Here is a 24922-nt window from a genome sequence, read left to right as displayed (position 1 = left end):
TTTCTCTGGATAGCCATTTTTGTCTGGATTGATCCTTCCCCCACCTCCCATGTAGCTGGGATTACTGAGGTGACTCACCACACTTGGCTTGTTTGTTAAATGTTAAATGGGGGTTAGTTTCACTGGCTTTTTGCCTGGACAGGCGTTGGATCAAAGTCCTCTCAATCTCTGCTTCCCAAGTAGCTGAGATTATAGGCATAAGCCACTGTACTAAGTCCTCTTTTTAAAGTTTCGAACCAAAGGACTTATTTCCTGGAGGTATCCAAAGGATCTTGTAATTGACTAATAGTCTCCCATATAGGTTGGGTTTAGACATAGCTTGTAATGTGAGTAACTACTCTTGTGAGGGACTTGAACAGTACCTTTAGAGTGTGAGTCAAGTAGCAGTTTGGCCCAGAGTATCCAGGATCACAGATGCACCGTTCCTTTAAGCAATCTCCATGGCCTCGGCAGTCATCCAAGCATCCGGGGCCCAGGTAGAAATTATCAATTGCCCACTGCATGTCTGAGTACTTCTGATAGAACCTGAATCTCACTGGACTGTTGGTAAAACAAAGCAAAGGGTGACAAACAAAAGCCAACTTCATTCAAGTGCCTTTGGCTGCATGTATATTCAGTACTGAAAAGAAACATAAGGTTTTCTTGCTAGTTAACTGTTCTCTTTTACTTTCTATTGATGGAACTATGAGTAAGTAGTTGCTTTCATCTAAATTTTATTCAAGCTTCTAAAACAAATGGAAATGAGTGAGACTTATATAATAGGAGTATCTTTACAATACAAATCTGTGGCTTTCACAAGTCAGAAATTATATGAACTGGAGATCAGTAGCTGTGGGACAATTTGGGCTCCCTAATTAAACTCCTGAAATCATATGGAAGGGGGAGGCTGAAGCAGAGCTGAGCCTCTGCTCAGTCCTCAGGGGGATGGGCACACTTGTGAATTCCCAGAAGATCATCAATATTCTTGAAGTAACTATGCTAATTAGGAAACAATTCTAAAGTGGTTATATTAAAGCATAATTTCCCTGAAATTTTTAATTCATTACAATTCTTCTCTGTCTTTTGAGGAAATAAACAAGGTTCTAATTAATCTTCTATAAAAATAAGTCAGACAAACTTGGATTAAAAAATACAAAGGGGATACGAAAAAACTTTCTGGGATGATAAAAACAAAGTTCTATATTTGACTTTATGCAGGCATGGATTACACAATAATAAAAACAACATTAGAATTTTACTGGATATAAATTATACCACATAATGAGAGGCGGGGGGGTGAGAGAGAGAGAGAGAGGGGAGAAAGAATTGAGGGGAAAATAGGCCTAGGATGATGTGTTGGGGGTTCATTTCAGGTGATTAGTAGAAGATAACCACCATAATATAACTTCCCTACTCATGGAGTGGCCAGGAATGGGTTAACTTGTTTCAATAGGATGCAAGAAAGTGCAAGAAAGAAAAGCAACTGTCTCTCCCACCAGATTAAGCTAAGAAAGCCTTCTGGTCTAATTTTCTGGCTGAATCTTATGTCTAATAGTGGAACCAGCCTGAGAGCTGAGGATGACACCAGTGTTGTTGGCAGAGGAGCTAGGAGAGAGTGACGAAGAATGGTGTCCTGGAGGGCATGTCGCCTCAGCTTTGGATTCTTTTCTTATGGACAGAATAAACTCATTCTCTGCCACCTCAGTTCTATAGTTTGAACTTAGGGCATTGAGCTTCCTCATCTTTGCTCAGCTGGAGTTCTACCAGTTGGACCACACCTCTAGCCTGCTTTTAATTGATTATATTTGAGATGCAGTCTTGAAGACTTTTCTGCCCAGTTTGGCACTGAACTGTGATCCTCTGGATTTCAGCTTCCTGAGTAGCTAGAATACAGGTGTCAGCCACTTGTGCCAGGCTACAAATGTTATTTTTAATTGAGCCAGTTTGGATATTATTTTTGTTTTAGTTATCTGCAGCTGAAAGCATTCTGCTTTAGTTTCCTAGTATGCTAATTGAATAAGCCCTTTAGATTCACTCTATGAGACGGAGTGGCTATATAGTAAGTGATAAGTACAGGACAGTGGAAAAGATGTGTGCATGCTTCTACAAAGGCCCTGCAAGTTCTGGTCATATATCATAATCAGTTTCACAAAAAGGTTTTTCATTTAGCCAGACTGTATGATTAATTCAGTAGCAGTGCGCCTGTCATTTTGTTTAATGTATCTCTTTTCTTAATTTTACAGTAGAAGGGAAATCTTTTAGAATTGCCTGAAATTAACTTATCTACAGGCTTTCCAAAGCATGGTTTCATCACCTTGGCTCACCACTGCTCCAGGCTAATTACTTTTCACTGCAGGTGTAGAACATTATGCTTTGTGATAAGAGGGAAACGAAACCCATGAGGCACTTTGTACAAACAGCATGCATTAGGATGTGCTCCTTGTTTGATCATGGGATGAGAAAGCACGTGTGCTTGGTGGACAACTGTATACAAGAGCAGTAAGCAGAATACACTTTTCCATTTTACCCCACAGCCATCACTGGCCTGTTCCCATTCGATGACACTGAAGTCTAGAAAATGGAATAACGTGCCAAGAACCATTTTCTCAAGGCTCTTAAAGTCTATTGATCATAGGCTTTTCCTTATAGTTAAGAAACCCTTAGAGTTAGGGGAGAAAGATAGAATAGTCTACCCATAACTAGATATAATTTCAGATTCAACTACAGTCTCTCTTGTTGGCTGATGTGTATTTGGATCCAGGCTTTAATTTTCTACTTACTTTCCCACTAAGCTTTCAGGGAGCGGGTAGGTGATCCTTTTCCACCCTTTAGTTGGGAAGAATACAGATGGCTGAGAAACAGTTCCAGAGCATTTTGGGTCAGCAGGCAAGCACTGAGGGACCAGATAATTCCAGCTCACGCCAAAGTCAGTAGAATACTGCACGTGGATTTGATTCTGGGCAATTTTTTCAGACACTTTGCATCCCACGGAGATCTAATAAACAGAAAACCAAGATTGTTAAGGTATTAAAACCATGTTACATATTTCTACTCCAGGAATTGGCAGGAAGAAAACCACAAGTCACGATATACACCATGCTGTATTTCCAGATTCATTACTTGTTCTGCTGATGGGCAAGTGAGGTTGAAATGTTTGCCCAAGGTGACAAATGACAGAAAGTACCAAATAGGTTGTGTAGGGGATTTGGAGAGAGCTGAAGCCTGTGCTTCTTCTGTCCTGGCTGATTGCCGTGGAAGGCCTGGGCCTGCTCTTACAAATTGTTTTGTTAATGATCTGGCACTTCTTTTTGGCAGAATACTTGACCAAGAAGGATTGCTAACAGCTTTACCAATTTTATTATTTTGTCATGCAATTTATGGCTCTCAATAAATCACTTTCAACACAAGTTAGATGCAATGAAGTGGTAATAGAAGTTACTTTCAAGAAAGCACAGCATCCTTCATAAAAGAAGATCGCTAAAAGGCAAGATTTTGGGCTCATACTATGGGATTTAGGTAGACAGAGCACATCAAAATAAATCTTGGCCAGGATCTTGGCCAAAGTTGATAGTGGCATGAATTCTAATCATACTTTGTTTCCCCCAATTTATGCTTTTGTTTAAAAAATGGGAGACAACCATTATAACTTTAATCTGCTTTGAAAGAAACAATTTTTGCCAAGATAAGTGACTTAATTCAGGAAGTTGGGATCAGTATCTTACATTTTATTATACATATTTTACTCTCACAGTATTTAATCTTGAGCAGAAATCCATTTAATCTTATGAAAATTACATCTAGAGATAGTTCAGAAATAAAATACTTTAAATCGTTAAGTACTATACAGGTGAGCTATGTGTTATCTTAACAAAAAATTTTATTTCTCAAAGTATATGTTACGTCAAGGAACTATTTGATAATCGTTGTCTCCATGTTTTTAATTGGTTCTGTTGGTAAGGCAATGGTATTTATGGAATAAAGACCATGATGTATTCACCTTGAACTGCATAATCCAGCCCTCAGTGGGGGTCAGGTCGTGGGTGACTGCATACACCTCTCGTCCATCATGGCTGCCACAGATCATGACGCCATCAGGAGATTCGCAGAATCTCTCCACTGTACAGTCATCGTGGAACAGCCAGTGTTCATTCACTTAAAAATAGATAAAAATCTCATGATGACTTTATGATATTCCGAAAATATATTTTAGAAGATATGTACATAAAATGTTAATGCATGCTTATAAAAATCTTTGAAAGAGAAGCTTCTTCTACACATAATATGCTATAATACAATCCATACGAATGTCAACATATCATTTTAGGAACATGTATACTAGAATGGCTGAAATAAGTCTACTGTTTTTTATGCAAACATATACAGACACACAAGTGAAATGGTTACTCAATACTTGGAAAAAAGAATGCTTGTATTAGATGTGTCATAAATGAAAATCAAAGGGAAATGGATATCTAATTTCCTGACAGATATTTATCTTTTAAAGCAGTATGTAGTGAAGAAAAAGAATTTTAAAGATCGTGAGTTAGCTGCTGCTATTTAAGTTCTGGTAGTATTCTTTAGGTTGTTAAAAATCCAGTAATGAGAATTTCTCTCTTTTTATTATTATTTTTATTATTATTTTTTTTTATTTTTATTATTATTTTTTTAAATTTATTTATTTATTTTATTTTTTATTTTTATTTATTTATTTTATTATTTATTATTTATTTATTTATTATTATTTATTATTATTATTATTATTTTTATTATTATTATTTTTTTTTTGCCAGTCCTGGGGTTTGGACTTAGGGCCTGAGCATTGTCCCTAGCTTCTTTATGTTCAAGGCTAGCACTCTACCCCTTGAGCCACAGCACCACTTCTGGCTTTTTCTGTTTATGTGATGCTGTGGAATTGAACCCAAGGCTTCATGCATACTAGGCAAGCAAGTCTACTGCTAAGCTACATTCCCAGCCTGTAATGGGAATTTTCTATAGCTTTATTGAGATATAGTTGCTACTCAAGCATTGCGTACTTTAACATGCATGTCTTGATGAATTTGGAAATATTCATACACCTGCAATATATAACACCACCAACCAATATGGTAAACATCTATCACCTTCAAAAATTTTCCTGTGTTCCTGTGTTCCTGTGTGTGTGTGTGAAGAACATCTAGTATCAATGTATGAAGATTGTGTAAGAAATTTCTCTAAAAACTGAACAATAGGAGGTAGGGGCAGGGGGAAAGAAAGAGCTACAAATTCACATCATACATATGAGTCATATGTATGATATGCATATCATATAAATGCATGTGGTGAAAACCTTCAGTACAACTAAGATACACACACAAAAACTGAAAGACAGGAAAGTAAAACTGGTTGTGCTAGGGGGAAAGTTCCTAGCAGGAGGGATGGGGGGGGGGGAGAATGAAGAGGGTAAATGAGGCTGAGTATGAGGGATTTATTTTATTTTGTATGCATATATAAAAATAGAATGTTGAAACTGTTCTAACAAATGGGGGGTAGGTAATCATGGAAAGTGAGTGATGGAGTGAGGGGTGAGACTAATTAGGTACACTGTATGCTTTTGTGGAAGTGTCACAATGAAATTCTCCTGCACAACTAAATCATGTTAATAAAATAATCTTTTAAGAGTGCATTAAGGGCTGGGAATATGGCCTAGTGGCAAGAGCGCTTGCCTCCTACACATGAAGCTCTCAGTTCAATTCCCCAGCACCACATATATGGAAAATGGCCAGAAGGGGTGCTGTGGCTCAGGTGGCAGAGTGCTAGCCTTGAGCGGGAAGAAGCCAGGGAGGGTGCTCAGGCCCTGAGTCCAAGGCCCAGGACTGGCAAAAAAAAAAAAAAAAAAAAAAAAAAGAGTGCATTAAATATACCATATGATCAAGGAAAAATAAGGGAAGGGGGGGGTGAAGATGTTGAAAGGATGACACAGATCAAGATGCATTATATGCATAAATTGCTTTGTTAAATGGCAAAAAATTCAAAGCATAACCTAAAGTTAAAACTAAAAAGTGAGGGGAGGGGTGGGGTAGTAGTTGTGGGTAAGAATGTTTAAAGGGGTGACATTGATCAAGAGGCACTGTACTCAGAAACTGCTTTGTTGAACGGCAACTCCTTTGTATAACTACTTAAAGAAAATAAAAATATTGAAAAATAAATTATCCTCCAAAAAATCTTTTAAAAGAAGCTTCTATTAAGACATCTACCATAACACATTCTAAATGCATACTATTGTATTCTTAACTCTAAGTATTATATTGTACCTGCATCTTTGGAACTTACTCATTTTATAAAACAGGAACTTGGGCTGGGAATGTGGCCTAGTGGTAGAATGCTTGCCTAGCATGCATGAAGCCCTAGGTTTGATTCCTTAGCACCATGTATACAGAAAAAGCCAGAAGTGGCGCTGTGGTTCAAGTGGTAGAGTGCTAGCCTTGAGCAAAACAAAGCCAGGCACAGGGCTCAGGCCTTGAGTTCACACCCCACAATTGGCAAAAACCAAAACAAAACAAAAAATCAAACAGAAACTTTATACTCTTTGAAAAATGATTCTCCATTTTCCCTTCTCCAGATACTGGTCCCTACTTTCTTTAATTAGATAAACAAATGATTGTAGGAGGTCAGAAATGTGAGAAAAATTAAAACTTCACATGGTACAATGTGTTATAAATACATACTCCCTTTAAGTTCAAATTGTAAAGCTGTCATTCATGTGGCAAAGTTAAAATACAGTATTATAAAGAAAAAATTTAAGGAATTCATATTATTTCTAAAATAATATAATCATAAGTTTACCTCAGAAATGATCTTAGTATTTGCTTATGTAGATAGGGATATTTAAGAACATTTACGGTATTGAAGACATTTAAAAAATAAATCTTGACTTCTAAGTCAGATCAACAGTAACTCACTGAGGAAATATACCTAGCCCAAAACAAAACAAAGCAAAAAAGAACTTATGGAATAGATTCAGCAGAAGCTAAAGAAAACTTTAAGTAGAAAGACTGAATTATTAGTGCACTCCACTCCATCCCCCTCACAATTCCTTTCTTCTTCTGAAAGGGGAGTTTTCCTATCTTGTTTGGGATCTTGGAAAGATCACAAATAAAACACATTCATAATTGCGTCTAATCTTGATTTACTTTGGTCTTAAAGGCTCAACTTGAGTTTCCTGATTGGCTCTACATTCCCAGTGGAGATGAGCAGGTGTGACTGAGGCTGGGGGCCAGTGGGTTAGTAAGTAGAATTAGATAGCCTCAGAGGAGCCACAGAAGACACTGAACAATCCCACTGTTAATGAAGAATTCACCCATAGTGTGCCTGCTTGATACTGTCTGAGCATAGCATGTGCCTATAGAACAAGTAGCTTATCCCTGGGATTCAAATGGCTACAGGATCACTGTTATCTGTATCTACACTCTGAAAGATTTGGGGTCATGTTTAATCCTACATCACAGACAGGACTCAGGAGTCAAAGTACACAGAAAGAGGAATTCCAATAAGAATACTCTCAAATAGTTAATTCAAGGGTGCATATTTCATTTTATTCTAGAACACTGCATTCTTGATTAAAGGGGTTAATCAATTAATCAATCTCTTCTGGTATATCAGAAGTTACTTCTGTAAGTTGATGTTCTTGTGTCTAGAAATACCATATTGTAAGGCACATGGAAAAGCTAGACTATTCTTTCATTTGAATACCATCAATTAGATCTGAAGCAAAACAGTACTTTAGGTATTTGGAAAATTAGTCTGCAGTTGCTTTTATTTTATACAAAAGGAATGTTTATACTATTCTCTATTGTAAATTCATTTCTTTAAATCAGAACAAAATATGTGGTATTTAGCTAGAGTCTGAAACAGATCTACGTATGCCTCTTAAAAGAATAAGGCTGTAGGCTGGGTACCAGTGGCTCATGCTTGTAAACCTAGCTACTCAAGAGGCTGAGAGCTGAGGATTGTAGTTCAAAGCCAACCCAGGTAGTAAAGTGTGTGATAGTCTTATCTCTAATTAGTCACCAAAAAACTGAAAATGGAACTGGGACTCAAGTGGTTGAGCAAAAAAGCTGAGGGACAGTGCAAAGGTTTTGAGTTCAAGCCCTAGAACAGACACAGAACAGTAACAACAACAACAAAACTGGTTGGTAATGATGATAAGGGACATTTAAATATTTTTCTATTTGCAAAGGTGAGTTTTTTAAAGCAATTATACCATGGTATGATATACTAATAATGAAATTAAATTAATCTAAATTTCAGCAATATCAATAGATAAAATAAATGGTGACAACAATTACATTAGCTATTAAAAATTTTTACAAATGCTTAAGAATGTGGTAAAAATTACAATCAGATTCTAAATAAAACCAGAAGGTTATAAAATACATCAAGATGATAATTTTGTCACAATATATTTACATAAAATCATTTTTAAAAAGACTAAGAAAATATATCAAAATAGTGATTATGATTTATGCATGACTTTTATGCATGATTTATGCATGACTTTTACCTTCATCCTGGTATCTTTCTATAGTTTCTCAATTTCATACTCACTTTGAATAATTATTGTTTTTACAATGAAACACTACTGATTAAGTGTTTTACATTATTGAAATTCTTCAAAATAAATCTCCCCCCCCCATATATGACTTTCCTAGAAGGTCCTCATTAGCCTTACTACTGTAAATTCATTCAGATTGTATTTTTCATGTCTTTCACTAGTACACTAGTGGATGTGACACAGTACGGCTGTTTTAATGGCTCCAGTGGTATAGTAGCAATTTGTACTATATGGATGTACTTACAGTGCTAGTATGAGATACAGAAGGCCACACTATTATTCACCTGAGATAATGTATTTATGTAGGATAATCAACATAACCAATATATTACTTAAAAAAAAGTTACCAGAAGAGTCACTGTGTCTGACATACAGCAAATGAAACTGAATATCAAGACAAGTGACTAGGGAATGTTGGCTTTCTACCTAAGCAGAAACATGGCAATTAATATATTCCAAGAGAAGGAAATTATCCTGGAATAAAATTAAAGAATGTTACTTACTAAAACACACTGGCGCTGGGGATATGGCCTAGTGGCAAGAGTGCTTGCCTTGTATACATGAGGCCCTGGGTTCGATTCCCCAGCACCACATATACAGAAAACGGCCAGAAGTGGCGCTGTGGCTCAAGTGGCAGAGTGCTAGCCTTGAGCAAAAAGAAGCCAGGGACAGTGCTCAGGCCCTGAGTCCAAGCCCCAGGACTGGCCAAAAAAAAAAAAAGAAGAAAGGGCTGACTGGAGTGTTAAAACACACTGGCTATCTTGGAATGGAAGGAGAGATTTAGTTACAATGTCAACTGTGAAGGTTGATAGGAACAAAAAACCAGCACTTCCCATTATTTCCACATCATCTGAGCATCTGAAAGGGTCCATTTCACCCTATTTCAGAAAACTCACATTTACACAACTGAATTTCTAATGGTTCTATTCTTATTATTACTGGTGCTGGGGTTTGAACTCAGGGTTCTAGGCTTTGCTAGGCAAATTCTCTCCACTGAACCATGAGGCCAGTCCTCCATGGTGATTTAATTTAACATTAGTGGATAGGTTACCTGAAGTTTTGTCCTCCATAAACATGTCAAAAGCAATTCTCCCAACTGGGCCTGCGTCTGCAGGGGAGCGCTCGTGCTGGGGCACTGGGGCACTGCTGAACGTATCCAGCATGACAGTCCTCTGGTCTGCAGAGCCTGCGATGAGGACGTTGTCGATGGCCCAGTCATTCTGGTCTAGGCCTTCATGCTTTGGCTGCCACCAGCGAAAACGAGTAGCAGTGTCTTTAGCATCAGGAGGGAGAAGAATATTGACAAATCTAAAAGAAAATATTAGGGGTGTGAAAAATGTCAAATAGCTTGTGTGAATACAAGATTTACATCCAGTGATACAACATCATACAGAAAGGACATTACTTTTATTTTTTCTGGTACTAGGGCTTGAACACAGGACTTAGGCTATGTATCTTAGATTTTATTTTTTTCCCTTTCAAGGCTAGAGATATACCCTTTCAGCTACAGCTCCACTTTGAGCATTTTGCTGGTTAATTGGAGACAAGAGTCTTTCCCTCAAATCTCAGCCCTCTGAGTAGTGAGGATTACATACTCCAGCTTCAGCTTCAGTATGTTTTTTTTTTTTTTTTTTTTGCCAGTCCTGGGCCTTGGACTCAGGGCCTGAGCACTGTCCCTGGCTTCTTCCCGTTCAAGGCTAGCACTCTGCCACTTGAGCCACAGCGCCGCTTCTGGCCGTTTTCTGTATATGTGGTGCTGGGGAATCGAACCTAGGGCCTCGTGTATCCGAGGCAGGCACTCTTGCCGCTAGGCTATATCCCCAGCCCTTCAGTATGTTTTTAATTGGGCTTCTGATACTCAGATTTAAATGATTTCTGGAATTATGCCCATCATTCTGTGTATTCTTTGGACCTTGTTATACTAATGTGGATTGGCATTAGGAAAGGAAGGAAGGTGCGGTCTATGAATCCTAGAATCTCACCTGTGGTGTTATTGGTAGCTACAAGACCTTTAGGCAGAGTCACCTCTTATTTTTTTCTTAAATAGAAACTCAAACCAGCTATGTACCACACCAAAAAAACTCTCTCCTTTCTTCACATTGGTCCCAGAGACATCCTCTACCAACACATTAGAAACCTCCCTAGTGCTAAGACTGTCCTATGGGATAGCTTTGTTCAAGGATTAGTTATTAGAGATAAAATAGAAATACAACCCTATATTGATCAAGATGCATTGTACTCATAAATGATTTACTGAATGGTAACCCCTTTATGCAACTAAATATAATAAAAGTATAACTTAAGAAAAAAAGAAGAAATACAAACCCAGGTTTACTATACTGATCATAGAAAATTTCCATTAGCAAGTTCCAGGTGATGCCTCCATTGACAGAATATTCCAAGAGGACGCCTTGGTTGCGGTTGTTTGGTGTAATCAAGCATCCATACATGAAGTAGAATTGGATAAACTCAGCACTCGTGAGGTTTAGATCCACAGTGACTAACAATCGACTGCAACCCTTATGTAAAGAAGCAGAATAGGGAAAAACATGATTAGGGATTTTGATTGGAGATTAGAGATTTTATAGGCTTTTCATTTGTTATACCTTCTTTTTTTATTCAAGTGGCATAATAGTGCAGGACTGATTTTTCTTATCATCTGTCTTACTGGGTCAGCTCCTGGCATTGTGTCCAGTACAATGCAGGTACTTAGCAAATGTTTACTCAACTTTGACATTTAATATTCAAGATTTCCAGGCTATGTATTCTACAGTCTCTTTCTGTATTCTAATTCTCTCTCGCTCTCTTTACATACCTACCTAAATATTTGGTGGAATTAGGGTTTGAACTCAGAGTCTTGTGCTCCCTAGGCAGGTGCTATATCATTAAGGTATGCCTCAAGTTCAGTGTTTTACTGATTATTTTTAAGAGAAGGTTTTGTTTTCTGCAGTATCTGGACAATGCTCTGCCTTTTTTAGGTTTCTTATAGTCACTGGTATGACAGTATCCGGCTTTCCTCCATTGAGTCTTGTGGATTTTTTTCTGTCCAGGCTAGTCTGGCACCATGATATTTACAATTTCAATGTCCCATGTAGCTTAGGATGACTGATGCACAGTACCGTGCCTAGCTATAGGTTAAGAATGGGTCTCATGAGCTTTTCTTCCTGGACTGGCTTTGGATCACAAGTTACCCAGTCTCATTCTCTCAAGTAGTTTTTACAAGTGTTAGCCACCAGCTTTAGTTGTTTTTCAGGTTGTCTTGAACTTCTGGTATAGTTGACTAAGGACTATAGTCCTTCTGTCTCTTGCCCAGCTTGATTTTTGAGTCTTGAGATATGTGTGTGTGTGTGTGTGTGTGTGTGTGTGTATCTATCCATATATATCTGTGTGTGTATATATATATATACACATACACATGTATATATATATATACATGTGTATGTGTATATATATATATATATATGCTTGCCTGGGGTTGACCTTGAACTAGAATTGACTCATTGCTGTTTCCTGTGTAGCTGGGATTACAGTCATGCATAGAACTTGTTGAATTTTGTATTAGTGTGTACATTAATAGAACAAGAAGGGTTCATTGTGCTATTTCCATAGAAATGTAGTGTACTCTGAAAATGTTCACCTCTTCTCTTATGTTACATTAACCCCCTTCTTTCCTCTCCTCTTTCACAAATAGTAGTGTTTTTTAAATGTTATCTTCATATAAATAGGTATACATGTAATGATCCTATTCACCCTGTATTTTCTATATTCTAATTTTATTTATTTGCTTGTCCTGGGGCTTGGACTCAGAGCCTGGGCACTATCCCTGGCTTTCTTTTTGCTCAAGGCTAGCACTTTACCACTTGAATCAAAGCACCACTTCTGGCTTTTTCTGTTTATGTGGTGCTGAGGAATGGAGCCCAGGCCTTCATGCATGCAAGGCAAACAATCTACCATTAAGCCATATTCCCAGCCCTTGCTATATTTTTTAAAAGAAATAGCCGTGTATGAACTAGCATGTTGACATGACTAATTTTATCTCTTTTTTGATTAATTGATTATTTTGGCTACCACTGGCTAAGCAGTTGCTCTGCCATGTGAACACTTTGCCAATCGTGAAATGATTATTTTAATTTTTTATTTATTTTATTTTTCTTGAGATGACTATTTTAATATGAAAGTTTAAAATGACTGCAATGGAAAATTTCATGTGATTTAATTATAAGTACAGCTAAACACTGCAATACTTTTTGTTGAAATATTTATAGTTGATTTTAGAGCCATCAATATTAATTTGTTAATTAATGTTGACAAGTCAGTCTCTCTTGGTTAAACATTTGTGGAACTCTTCAGAGTTTCTCCTAAGCTTGGAAGACCATCTACTATAAACATTGCCTTCTCAGTCAGTGTTGATGACTATGGAAGTTCTGTATTATGCATGCCCTCTCATTGCTCTTGGGTTAAAATTCAGAGTATAAATAATACACTTCATTGGTACCACTGCAAACTCTTAAGGGAGGATATGATAGAAACATAAAGAGCTGATAATGGAATTTATTATTGCTTAAAGATTAATCTGCCAATCTAATTGTGGTATTGGACAGGTTGAATTTTTAAGCAAAGTCAATTTTGGCAACAAAATAGTGATCATAAAATTTTCACAGAAAGTTTCGAACATTGCTGCTGATAGTCACAAAACAAGATGCTATCAGTACAAATGCCTAGCAACTACTGATGGCTATACTCAAATAATTTAAACAAAGGATTGTTGACAAATTTAGGAATCACTTAAGCTTATTTTCCAGATTTTTTTTAGTTTACACACTGTGCAAGTGTTCTCTCTTCTCCAGAATGGAAATACAAATAAATTCGGGGAGAACTTAAAGCATGCTCAAATGAGTAGGCAGCCGCCAAGTCCTCACCCCACTGAAATGGAGAGCCAGTCCCGAAGCCACAGCTCCGCACACAGTACTCAGTTTCCCGCCATTCACAGTCAGCCAGTTCTGGTTTGAGGGTGCTCGATTGAAGTTGTCTTTAAGTTGGGTTGGAAGGGAGGTCTGAGGCTCATCGCAGTACAGGCCACCCCACTGCTCATCACAGCTGGGTGTGGAGGAAGAGAAAGGGAGAGTCAATGTTAAACAAAACCCTTGCAATGGCAATCTTATACTGCTGAAGACACTTCTTTATTCTAGTCCAGGAAGATGTAAGGTTGCTGATTTTTACAGAGTTTGCCAGAACTTACTCACCCCCCTTCACAGTGGTATAGACTAGAAATAAGCTGTGAATTAACTACATCTTAGCTTTTCTCACCTAGTGATTTGGGGTTACCAGTGAAGAGACAGAAGAAACCTTCGATGTTACTAAATCATTGTTTCTATATCACACAGTGCTGGATGGATGAGGATTAGAGGGGCCAAACAAAATTGGTGGGTTTGATGGTTTATGAAGCTGGTCATCTTAGTAGAGATATGGGCCAATTCAGAACCAAGTGGTCATGTTCCTAACAACACAAGATGCTTGAGGCAGTAACTGCTACCTGTGACCACAGACTGACCTTTGTGTTCAGGACAAATGGGAATGGGAACACAGGATGGGGAAGCTTATTGGTCTTTAGGGTCATTTTTTTTTTTTTTGCCAGTCCTGGTCCTGGGCCTGAGCACTGTCCCTCGCTTTTTGCTCAAGGCTAGCACTCTGCCACTTAAGCCACAGCGCCACTTCTAGCCATTTTCTATATATGTGGTGCTGGGGTATTGAACCCAGGGCTTCATGTATACGAGGCAAGCACCCTTGCCACTAGGCCATATTCCCAGCCCCATTAGGGTCATTTTTTTTATATGGGCTATAATCATTAATCAAAGAAAAGATTGCTCATGTGGGTGGAGATTATTGGAGAAGGGACTTTGAATTCTCTATCAGTAGCATCATCTTTTATACTACCCAATTGTTGTAGAGCTGATTCCATCTTGATTAGGGAAACAGGGTAGGAAATGTTGGGGGGAGGAGATTAGGTCAACCTGACCCCAAAATTCAGCTTCTGTAAATGGCTTGCTTAACTTGTTGGTTGCTTGCTCTACCCCCTGCGTCAACCTCCTACATCCTTGCCATGCTTGCTTGTTAATGCTGCTTGCTCTACCCCCTGCGTCAAGCCCCTACATCTCTACTACACTTTTACCTTTATAAACCCCAATTTGAGGACTGGTCAGGGGGCATGGTGGCAGCTCCCATGCTGTGCTGTGTCCCTGGCTGGTCAGCTCACTTTTCAGGGGCGTAGTTTCAGCTCCCGAGTCTGTGCTATGTCCCTGTCCGGGCAGTTCACTTTTTTGCTTCCCCAATAAACCCATCTTTTTGCTTGAGACTGTCTCTGAGTGGTGGACTCTTGGGGGATGTGGAACCTCCCCCGCCCCCGACCCCGTAACACCCATCAGTGGCAAATCTTTGAAGATAAAGTGGAAAGGCCTACAGTGCAAATGTGCGTATGTATACATGCAGATATACATTCATATTTATACATACACACATATACATACATATATACACATATGTGACTATGTATATATAGTATATGTGTGTACATATATGCATACACACACACACACACATATGCTTGAGATTCTTCCAAAGGTGCTAAGGCTCCTGAAGATATAGTAGGCCCCCTTTGTCAAATATGCCTGGTAATATCATTACAAATATTCAGACTTCAATGAGAAAATTATGCATGATGGATTAGTTTTGTTCAGAACATAATGAACCACTGAACCTCTCTGGTAGTTCTGGTCAAGGCTTAAGTATATCACAGAGACACAAAGGGAATACCTATAGTCAATTATTATTCAGCTTTCTCCCAACCAGCCAAATTTCATTCAGTTCATAATCTTTAAGCAAGAATAAAGATACAATGGATATATGGATGACAAGGCTGATGGGTTCAACTCTGTGGTTAGCTTATTCTCTTGATTTCAGACATAAAGTAACAGCCAAGGTAATTTGAGAGTGATTTAAAAACCACTTTTAGAAAAATCTCCTAGCTGGAGTATGACTCAGGGGCTTCTGACAGAGGAAAGAATAATGTACTTACACACAACTTCCTTGGGTGCACCTCCCGTGGCCACTGCACATGTCTATGCAGCCATCCCCGATGTAGACATTATCTATTGCCCACGTCTGCTGCTTGTCAAAAGGAGCTGGTTGATGCCAGCGGAAACGAGTAGCTTGGGACCTTGGAAGAAGGAGTGAATTACAATGAAGGATGCAGTGGAAAAGAAAGTATGTTCTATTATGTTTGAACAAGGGCATAGAAGAGGGTAATTTCCGTCTAGAGTTCTGTGTGCCTTAGCTCCTGTATCTATCCCCAGAAGAGTGATCCCTGCCTACCTTCTTCCCATTCCTATTTTGCAAGGAACCCCCAGGATTTTAATATCTTAGGCAAAACTGGTCGGTAAAATCAAGCCCGCACAATAACAAACTCAGTGTGGCATTTGGTCCCAGAGATTTTTCTGAGCTTTGTAAAAGTAGACTAAGTCAGAGACTAAAGCTTCTTCCAATCCCTGAATTTTGTGTGGGAGCCATTTGTGAGGGGACACTAGGACTGTTGCTAATTTGCATGATTAAGCTTGGAAAGGATGCCTGTCCTTCAGCAGGGGCAAATCCTTTGCACTCAACTTTTGAAGAGAATTGGAGCTGGATTCAGCCTCCCTCTTGCTCCTGAAGGCTACTGTTGTGGAAGGGGCACATCTTAGGTAGCACTGGGAGAATTCTCCCAGTGAAAGCTTTGGAGACAATATGAAGTAAAATGGTGAGACCATAGAGAGAGGCAAAGGATTAGACAAGGCTAGACTTATTCTATATTGATTGAAAAATACAATAGGTAAACCCAACAGAGTTCTCCATTTCTGAAGCAGAAATACACGTACTTGCTCCTTCACAGTTTGAGGAGTGTCACCACAAACAAACATGTTTTTAGAGGCACTAGGTGGCAGTCAAATCCAAACAATACTTGAGGCCTAAGTGAAGTGAACCTTAAGGACTCAGAGGAACTAATCAGTGTTTATTGATCCATGTGTGTTTTGTGTTAAGACTGTTAATCTTTCTCTTGGGCAATATCTGTTTTAGGTAAGACAAAAGACTAAACAATTGCAAGGGTCTTGTATATTCTAATTGAAAACATTTATATAAAGCTTGTTAAATAAAAAGGGGAACTCGAGCTAACTCTTCACTGTAATTTCTGTATACCCTAGAGCCCATATATTTCCACGGCTGATTCATCTCTGCCTAGCTTCTCTCCATCATCTCTGTTGCATTTAACATAAACCCCAGACCTTCTTCTGGGCCCATGAGGTTTGGCCTAGACTGGACTCTTTCCTCTCCTCCTTCACCTGCCCTCCATCTCCAAAGTTTTCAAAGCACACCAAATGCCTTCCCCTCTTCCTGCATATGTGTTTGTCTCCATGTTTTCTGTCTGTCTCTGTTGTCTCTGTCTCTCTCCAGTTTATTCTGCTGTGTCTTTTGAGATCTCAGAGGAAATATCAGATCCTCACAGAAAATCTTTCTTCCTAACCTCTTTAAAAAATGGTGTTTCATGCTGTTCTCTCTCTCATAGCATGGCATGTAGCTTAATTCTAGTCATGCATTTACTTCATATATATTTGACAGATGTGTCTCCTCAGAATACTAAGTTATAAAGAAACAAGCAGGGTTAATGACTTTTGTCTCAACATGGTACATTTCTGAATAGTATTCTGTTTGGAATTAATATTCAGGGACTGCCATTACCATAGTATGCAATACTGTGAGGAGCTTCTGAAGGGCAAAGAATATTTATGCTTTCAATCAGGAAATACTAGTTTGTATTTTCAATGTTTATAAAAGTAAATTCCTAACAGTATCAAACAGTATCCTAAACAGTATTCCTAAACAGTATCATTCCCCTAGTATCAAATACATGGCGAGTCTCACCAAACCCCTTATCACCTTGTAAAGTACATTTATGTAGTTTCCTGTTAGATTGCTTTCCTTATTTATAAGATGGGCCTTCATAAACATTTGCTAAAAGGATATTAGGTTGACATCAATAGTGATGCCTGGAAGAAGTTAAAATAAAAGATATCTTGTAGAGTGGGTGGGCAGGGACCAGAGTCTGCAGTGTAGCAGGAATCGCTTGGTGGTGGTTGAAGGGGAAAGGGTTTCCAGTGGATGAGAGATGGCACGAGAAGCCTGGCAGGTGGTGGCTTTCTGATCATTGATTCTGTTCAATCACAGTCTGAGCAGCCACTGGGCACACACAGTCGCTGTGTAGGCGATTTAAGAGACAGATACACTGATGGAGGAAGCAGTCTTTGTGGAGTCTCCTGACCCTGACTTTCAGGCTGTGCAACTCTCTGGAGTTCCATAGAAAAGGAAGCAGTGGGAGACCACATTGATGAAGAATGTTCTAAGGCAAGAGCTGATCAATCCAGTAAGAAAATGAGGCCTCTAATTTGTACTCATGTACCAATGAGTCCTATGTCCATGATGAGTTACAAAATATACATAAAGAGGGGACTAAACTTAGTGATTTTTAACTATTTATTCTTCTCAAATGTGATGATTTATATTCCCAGAAAAAAACTCAGTTATTCCTAACCAATGCCCCTAAACAGGGGATAGGTATTATCCAGTATCATTTTATAAGAAGAAAACACTTATATTAAAGGGAAAAGCGGAATGTAGGTTTATAATGAGAGTCTAGAAGTTTCATTTAACCTCTAAGTGGTTCAGTGGAACTGCTTCTTCCCAGCCCTGTCACAGCCTTGTATGAAGGGGCCACGTTACTTATGTTTATGTGCTGACACTTTCCCATCTGGAATCCTTAGAAAACGCGACTTTCTGACTCACAGGGGTGTTGTGAAAATTAATTAGTTCATGTTTACCAAGACTTACGAGTGTTGTGGCATGTCCCTTGGCAGGTGTCATTGCTTATCTGGAAAGTTCCTTGCAATGATGGCCACCACCAGCTGCTGCTGCTTAGAGGTGGAAGAAAAACGGGCCCCAGAGAAGATGCCTCAGTTTTACATATCCTTGAAATCTCTCCTTGAGTCTTTTCTGAACTTATACCATTTTTTCCACCATCTACAGTACCACTGAAAGTGCTACATCAATAGAGTTTCATAAGTAAATGCCCACTGCTAAAATGGGTATTTAACTGGCAATAGCATGGCAACCATGACTTGCCTCTCCAGGCAACTTTTCCCCCTGCTGCCACATGGCTGAATAGATTTCAAAATATAGGTCTGATTCTTTGTTTCTGCTATTCTGAAGGATGACTCCATCTACCTATCAAATTTTTGTTGTCATCATAATTATCATCATCATGAGAAAAAGCCCTTTGAAAGAAAATATGTGATTAACAATTCTTTTTACTGTCCCTTGACATTTCCTTTATTCCCAAAGGTATGCATAAAATACTTACACCTCAAAAACCTAGCTCCACTTCCCACTCAATCAATGAAAAAGATGCGGCTCAGTGATCTAAGTCACTCACTGATTCACAAAATAAAACCAAGACAAGAGATGATCTCTTGGTTAACTATTACTTTCTATTCCCCTGCAGTAAACACTTCAAAACCCTGTATCAACCTCTAAACAATCACACTTAGCAAAAGAAGAATTGAAATGAGCTATCCTACAAGGCAAGAGCTGATCAATCCAGTAAGAAAATGAGGCCTCTAATTTGTACTCATGTACCAATGAGTCCTATGTCCATGATGAGTTACAAAATATACATAAAGAGGGGACTAAACTTAGTGATTTTTAACTATTTATTCTTCTCAAATGTGATGATTTATATTCCCAGAAAAAAACTCAGTTATTCATAACCAATGCTCTTAAACAGAGGATAGGTATTATCCAGTATCATTTTATAAGAAGAAAACACTTATATTAAAGGGAAAAGCGGAATGTAGGTTTATAATGAGAGTCTATAAGTTTCATTTAACCTCCGAGTGGTTCAGTGGAACTGCTTCTTCCCAGCCCTGGCAACAACCTTGTATGAAGGGTTTTTCTTTTACTCTTGGGCCAGCAGGAAGGGAGAATTTTGGAATGATCCTAGTCCAGTGACTGTGGGATGTTGGGAAAAATCAAATAACCTTTTTGTTGTATATTGTATATATGCTTATCTAAACTAGGGAAGGGAAAGAAAAATGAGGAAGGGTGATTGATATGCTCATTTGAAAAAAATCTCTGAATACTGAATAAGTGTTGAACAGGAAATTACCATGAATTTTTAGGTACCAAAATTAACTGCATTACAGATTTGTTGCTAAAAGTTTCTTTCTTCTATTAAGACATAACGAAATATTTATAGTTGAAATGATTTGACTCAAGTCATTTGACTCAAAATAATATGAGTTACATGAATGAAAATTACTATTATGAATAAATGTTACCATGAATTAATAATTGTTAAAGTTAGGTAATGCAAATATGGAGGTCTAGCAGACTCTTCTCTAAAGTTTTGTGTATTTAGACTATAAATAAGATTGTGTGCTAAAAAGTCTATAGTCTCATTAAAGTCACATTAAAATTTTATTTGATAATTACATGTAAGAAGGAATGACTACTTTTTCCCCCATTTTTGTTGGTCGTGGGGCTTGAACTCAGAGCCTTGGCACAGTACCTGAACACTTTTTGCTCAAGGCTAGTGTTCTATCACTTTGAGCCACAGTACCACTTTTGGTTTTTGGGTGGCTATCTGGAGATAAATCTCATGTATTTTCCTCCCAGGTAGCTTTGAATGGCAATCCTCAGTTCTCAGCCTCCTGAATATCTAGGATTACAAGTGTAAGCCACTGGCGCCCGACTATGGCTACCATTTTAAGTAAAATATTTCATCATTTTTGCTGATGTAATGATAAAAAAAACTACAGCATTCTGAATAAGCCCATTGAAGGCCTCAAATACACTGGACCAGCTATCAAGTACAAGAAACTGCCACAATTTATGAGATATTTTCTCAATGAACAATGGCTTACATCTAGCCATTAAAGCAATTTAAAATTTCCTATATACCAACATTCAGAAAGTACAGCCAAATCTCGAATTTTGATAAAACTTTGATAACAATATTGACTAATGATAGAGTTTACAGAAAATGTAAAAGATTCTTGAGTTAACTTGATCTCTTTTGTAGTAGAGGCAGAAATAAATTTAATTTGTTTTAACATAGTGCCCAAAATATATTAAGTGTGTGTGTGTGTGTGTGTGTGTGTGTGTGTGTGTGTGTGTGTGTGTTGGTCCTAGGGCTTGAAGCTCAGGGCCTGTGCTCTGTTCCTGACCTTTGTGCTCAAGGTTAGCACTCTACCACTTGAATTATAACTCTAGTTCCAGCTTTTTTTGTACTCAATTGGAGATAAGAGTCTCAAGGATTTTCCTGCCTGGATGACTTAGAACAGTGATCCTCAGCTCTCAGACTCCTGAGTAGCTAAGATTTCAAGTGTGAGCCACCAGCGCTCAGCTTAACATATTTCAATATGTAAAATCAATAGTGTCATGGCTTGTACTGGATGAAATTATTTTACTGTGTTCAATGGTTCAGAAAGACTAGCAAATATTTGTAAAAAATGATAGCAAGATGTTTGAAGCATCAAAATGAGACATGAGAAGATATGAAAGAGAAGTCTAGTACATCTTTGGCTTTGTGTGTGTGCCAAAGGTGGGGCTTGAACTCGGGGCTTTGGTGCTGTCTCTATTAAGGTTGGCACTCTACCACTTGAGCCATAACTCCACTTCTGGTTTTTTGATTGTTTACTGGCCAAGAGGGCTTCAAACTATGTTCCTCAGATTTTAGCATCTGAGGATGCCAGATTACAGGCATGAGCCACCAGTGCCAGCTTGAAAGATGTCTCAAAGAAGATATTCAGTAATTCAAACACTTATTAAGAAAATACCTTTCTAAACGTGCTGTGTGTTGGAAGTAATAATACACCAAAAGAAAGAGTATCAGGGCAAATAGGGATTTACCTTAAAATGAACTTGAAATTTATCTTAAATATTTGGAGGATCTAGTAAATATGAAGTTTATTTGATTTTTTATAGAATGAATTCCTTTCTTTACTTACAGTTATAATATGTGAAGATTTCACATTGTCTACATTTATTTACCTGCAAAAAGCATACTGCCCTCCTTCACTTATTGCATTATCTCACTACTTGTGCAATCTCACACTTTCTTGTGCCTGCCACCTTTCCTTAGAACTTCCAGCAAACATTAACTAGCTTCCACAGTGCTATGGTTAATCTTTAAAGAAGGTGCTGTCAGCTATGTCATTAGGGCCAGCAGGAGTGGCTCATCTTCAAATAGGGGACTTAAAAATAGTAATGTCATACCTTACAGAACTATCTCTGTAATCTTATCTGAGTGTATGGGAAACAGTGTGTACTGGTATTAGAATTAGGAAATTCAAAGGGAATACCAAAATTGAGAGACAAAGTGTAAAATACGAGAAACAACAACAAAAGCAATACTTTCAAAACTGTTTGGTGTAAGTGAACTGAACACCTCAGGGGGGGACAGGGGGAGGGGGGAGGGGGGTATGAGGGACAAGGTAACAAACAGTACAAGAAATATATCCAGTGCCTAACGTATGAAACTGTAACCTCTCTGTACATCAAATAAAAAGTCTAAAAAAAAAAAAAAAGAAGCCACTAGCTTCCACTCTTCCTCGGTGGGTTTAAGTTAACTGTCCTTCCTGCCATCAACTCACTTGGGTTCTTCAAGTGTCACTTGAGCCACTTGTTATTTTTAGGCCAAAGTTAGCAAAGAAGAGGAGGCAGATTCTGATTAGAGGCTAGGAAATTGATTTTGGCATCTTTTTATGTTCGTTTTTAGTCTTTCTCAAGAATTCCTGGCTCTCTTCCATTCTCATTTCTCCTAGGAGCACATGTCTTAGGCCAGCAATAAAGATGCATTACTAATAGAGTGGTTAAGCCCATGGGCTCTTGGGCCAAGACAAGCTATATTTATTTCTGGCAGCTTACTGAAACTTTCTTTTTTGAAGGTCACAGATTATCTCCTAACTAAAATATCTAATAAATTACGTTGTGAAACTTTTTTATTTCCTCCTCTCTGTAGCTTATGTAGCATATAGCTATCTCTTCCTGCCTTATAATATCATACCTGATTTCCAGAAACCATGTTATTTTAACTATTCTGTCTTTTTTAAAAGAAAATTTTAAAAAAGATTTTATTTAGCAAGAAAATACTGGTGCACCAGGACTACAGGTCGAGATCTCAAGATGCAGCCACTATTCTATCTTTTTGACTGAGCAATCTTAGTTCTTTCCATTCATTGTGTTTATATGTGTAGAACCTTCTGTTTTCTATTTGAAAGTTGACTTATAAATTGCTGGGTTTGGGGCTTGAATTTGAAGCTTGGGTGATGTCCCTGAGTTTATGTGCTCAAGGCAAACACTACCATTTGAGCTGCAGCTCCACTTCCATATTTTTGGTAATTAATTGGAGATAAGAGTATTATAGTTTCCTGCCCAGACTGACTATGTACTATGATCCCCAGATCTCAGCCTCCTGAGTAGCAAGGACTACTACAGGTATGAGCTATCAGTTGCTGACATGTGGATGTAGTTTTTAGAACATAATTGATGACTTCTGTGCTCATGCTTCCAAAATTCAGTGTTTCCTTGGGCTTTGATCTCCATATCTCTATCAAATGGCTATTTCCATGTGCACTACCAGCCATGACATTAAATTAAGCATCATTTGATTAAATTTGCCATACTGTCCTCTTCTCACCAGTCTGCCAAGCTTCAAACGTGAGTGTTATCTCTGGATATGCACAAGGGCAAAGTTAGTTTAGTTTCACCAATTTTTTTTGAAATTTTCTATAATAAACATCTCATCTCTTCTGTGTTAGCTGTAGCCCAGACCCTTCTTATTTCTCTATAGGTCATTTTAAAAATAACTCTATCATCTCTGCTTAAGTCTTCCTATTCTTCTCATAATATTTCCAGATTAAAACAGACCACAGTTCATTTTTTTCTACAAATCTAAACTGCCCTTTTTTGCTTCACTGCTTGCTATAAGTTAACTCAATTCTCTTAACAAGCAGCTTTCCACAGCTTTTATGTATGAGCTTTCTGTTTTAACCAGCAAAACCTATGCTTCTCCTGGGTTTATGTCCATGTGATCGGCCTGGGTCATGTGCTTTCCTGTTAGACGCTCTTCCCTTTATCCATTTAGACATCTTTCCAGGCCAGGGCTCATTTCTTCCACAAAACCCTCTAACTCTACTTCAACATCTTTTAAATGTCTAGACTCTTCTTCCATGAGGCTTTAAATGATAACACTGTGGATCATCTTAAAGTTGCTTCTTAGGTATACTCTTTATTTTCTTCAAACATGTAACCTCATCCAGGGCAAGAAGTTAAGACTGTGTCACATGACCATGGACTCAGAGTTAGTAGGTTACGATAATGCTTTTCATTTACTTTTGTCTTATTTTTCCATGTGTATGACATGGAGTGGAGCAGACATACCTGCCTACCCCATACTACTTGGGTTTTAATATAGCAATGCCCAGGGCAGAGTGTGATGTATCTCATGTTTACTTTCAGCATTCTCTACCCTGTGAAGGGCACCAGCATCTATTCTACAACTCAAGAGACTGGGGGGCGTCATCTTCACCAGTACCCTTCCCATCAGCCTTCATATCCACTTCATCGCCAAGCTCAGTCATTTGCATTGTCTTTACTTCTCTTTATATGCACGGTTGGGACTTCAGTCTAAAGCATCATAGTTTCCACCCATTCAGAAGCCTTGTCACTCTTATTCTCTCTAATTTGGTTTTTACTTAGAATATGCTTTTCTGAATGCAAATATGGTCAGGTCTTCACTCTTCTATGACAGGAAGGCTCTAATGAGTTTTTCAGTGTTCCTGGAATAAATCCCCAAACCTTTAATATAGCTTACTTCTCATGGTCTGCCACCATCTTCCACTTCATGCTGCTCCTTCTCTTTGTGCATCTGACCCATATGTTTAATATCTCAAATATGCCTATTTCCTCCTAGTACAGGTATGCCTGGAATATTTTTTCTTGGGGAGGTCTGTTGTAGGGCTTCAGTTCAGGGTCTAGGAGATGTCCCTGAGCTTTGTTGATCAATGATATAGTACTCTCTCACTTTAAGCCACAGCACCACTTCCGGTTTTCTGGTAGTTAATTGGAGATAAGAGTTTCATGGACTTTCCTGCCTGGGCTGGCTTTGAACCACAATCCTCAGATCTCAGCCTCATGAGTGGCTAGGCTTACAAGTGTAAGCTTCTGGTGCCTGAATTATTCTTACTCCTTAGTTAATTCCTTTTCATCTTC

General features: G+C 38.3%; 1 protein-coding gene across 1 annotated transcript in view; it reads right to left on the bottom strand.

Annotated features, from left to right (window-relative positions):
• Positions 1-24922, bottom strand: part of Reln (reelin) — a 435472-nt gene that overhangs the window by 24773 nt on the left and 385777 nt on the right. The window contains exons 47-53 of the mRNA XM_048339842.1: positions 15642-15782; positions 13489-13666; positions 10895-11088; positions 9621-9877; positions 3977-4131; positions 2760-2974; positions 363-540 (exon numbers count right to left, since the gene is read on the bottom strand). Coding sequence (XP_048195799.1) covers positions 363-540; positions 2760-2974; positions 3977-4131; positions 9621-9877; positions 10895-11088; positions 13489-13666; positions 15642-15782 — 1318 coding nt within the window. The remainder of the gene's footprint in view (positions 1-362; positions 541-2759; positions 2975-3976; positions 4132-9620; positions 9878-10894; positions 11089-13488; positions 13667-15641; positions 15783-24922) is intronic.

The sequence above is a fragment of the Perognathus longimembris genome, chromosome 2 (assembly GCF_023159225.1).
Source record: "Perognathus longimembris pacificus isolate PPM17 chromosome 2, ASM2315922v1, whole genome shotgun sequence".
Classification (NCBI taxonomy): Eukaryota; Metazoa; Chordata; class Mammalia; order Rodentia; family Heteromyidae; genus Perognathus; species Perognathus longimembris.
Note: the sequence above shows the minus strand (reverse complement) of the source record. Positions and strands in the feature narration are given on the sequence as shown.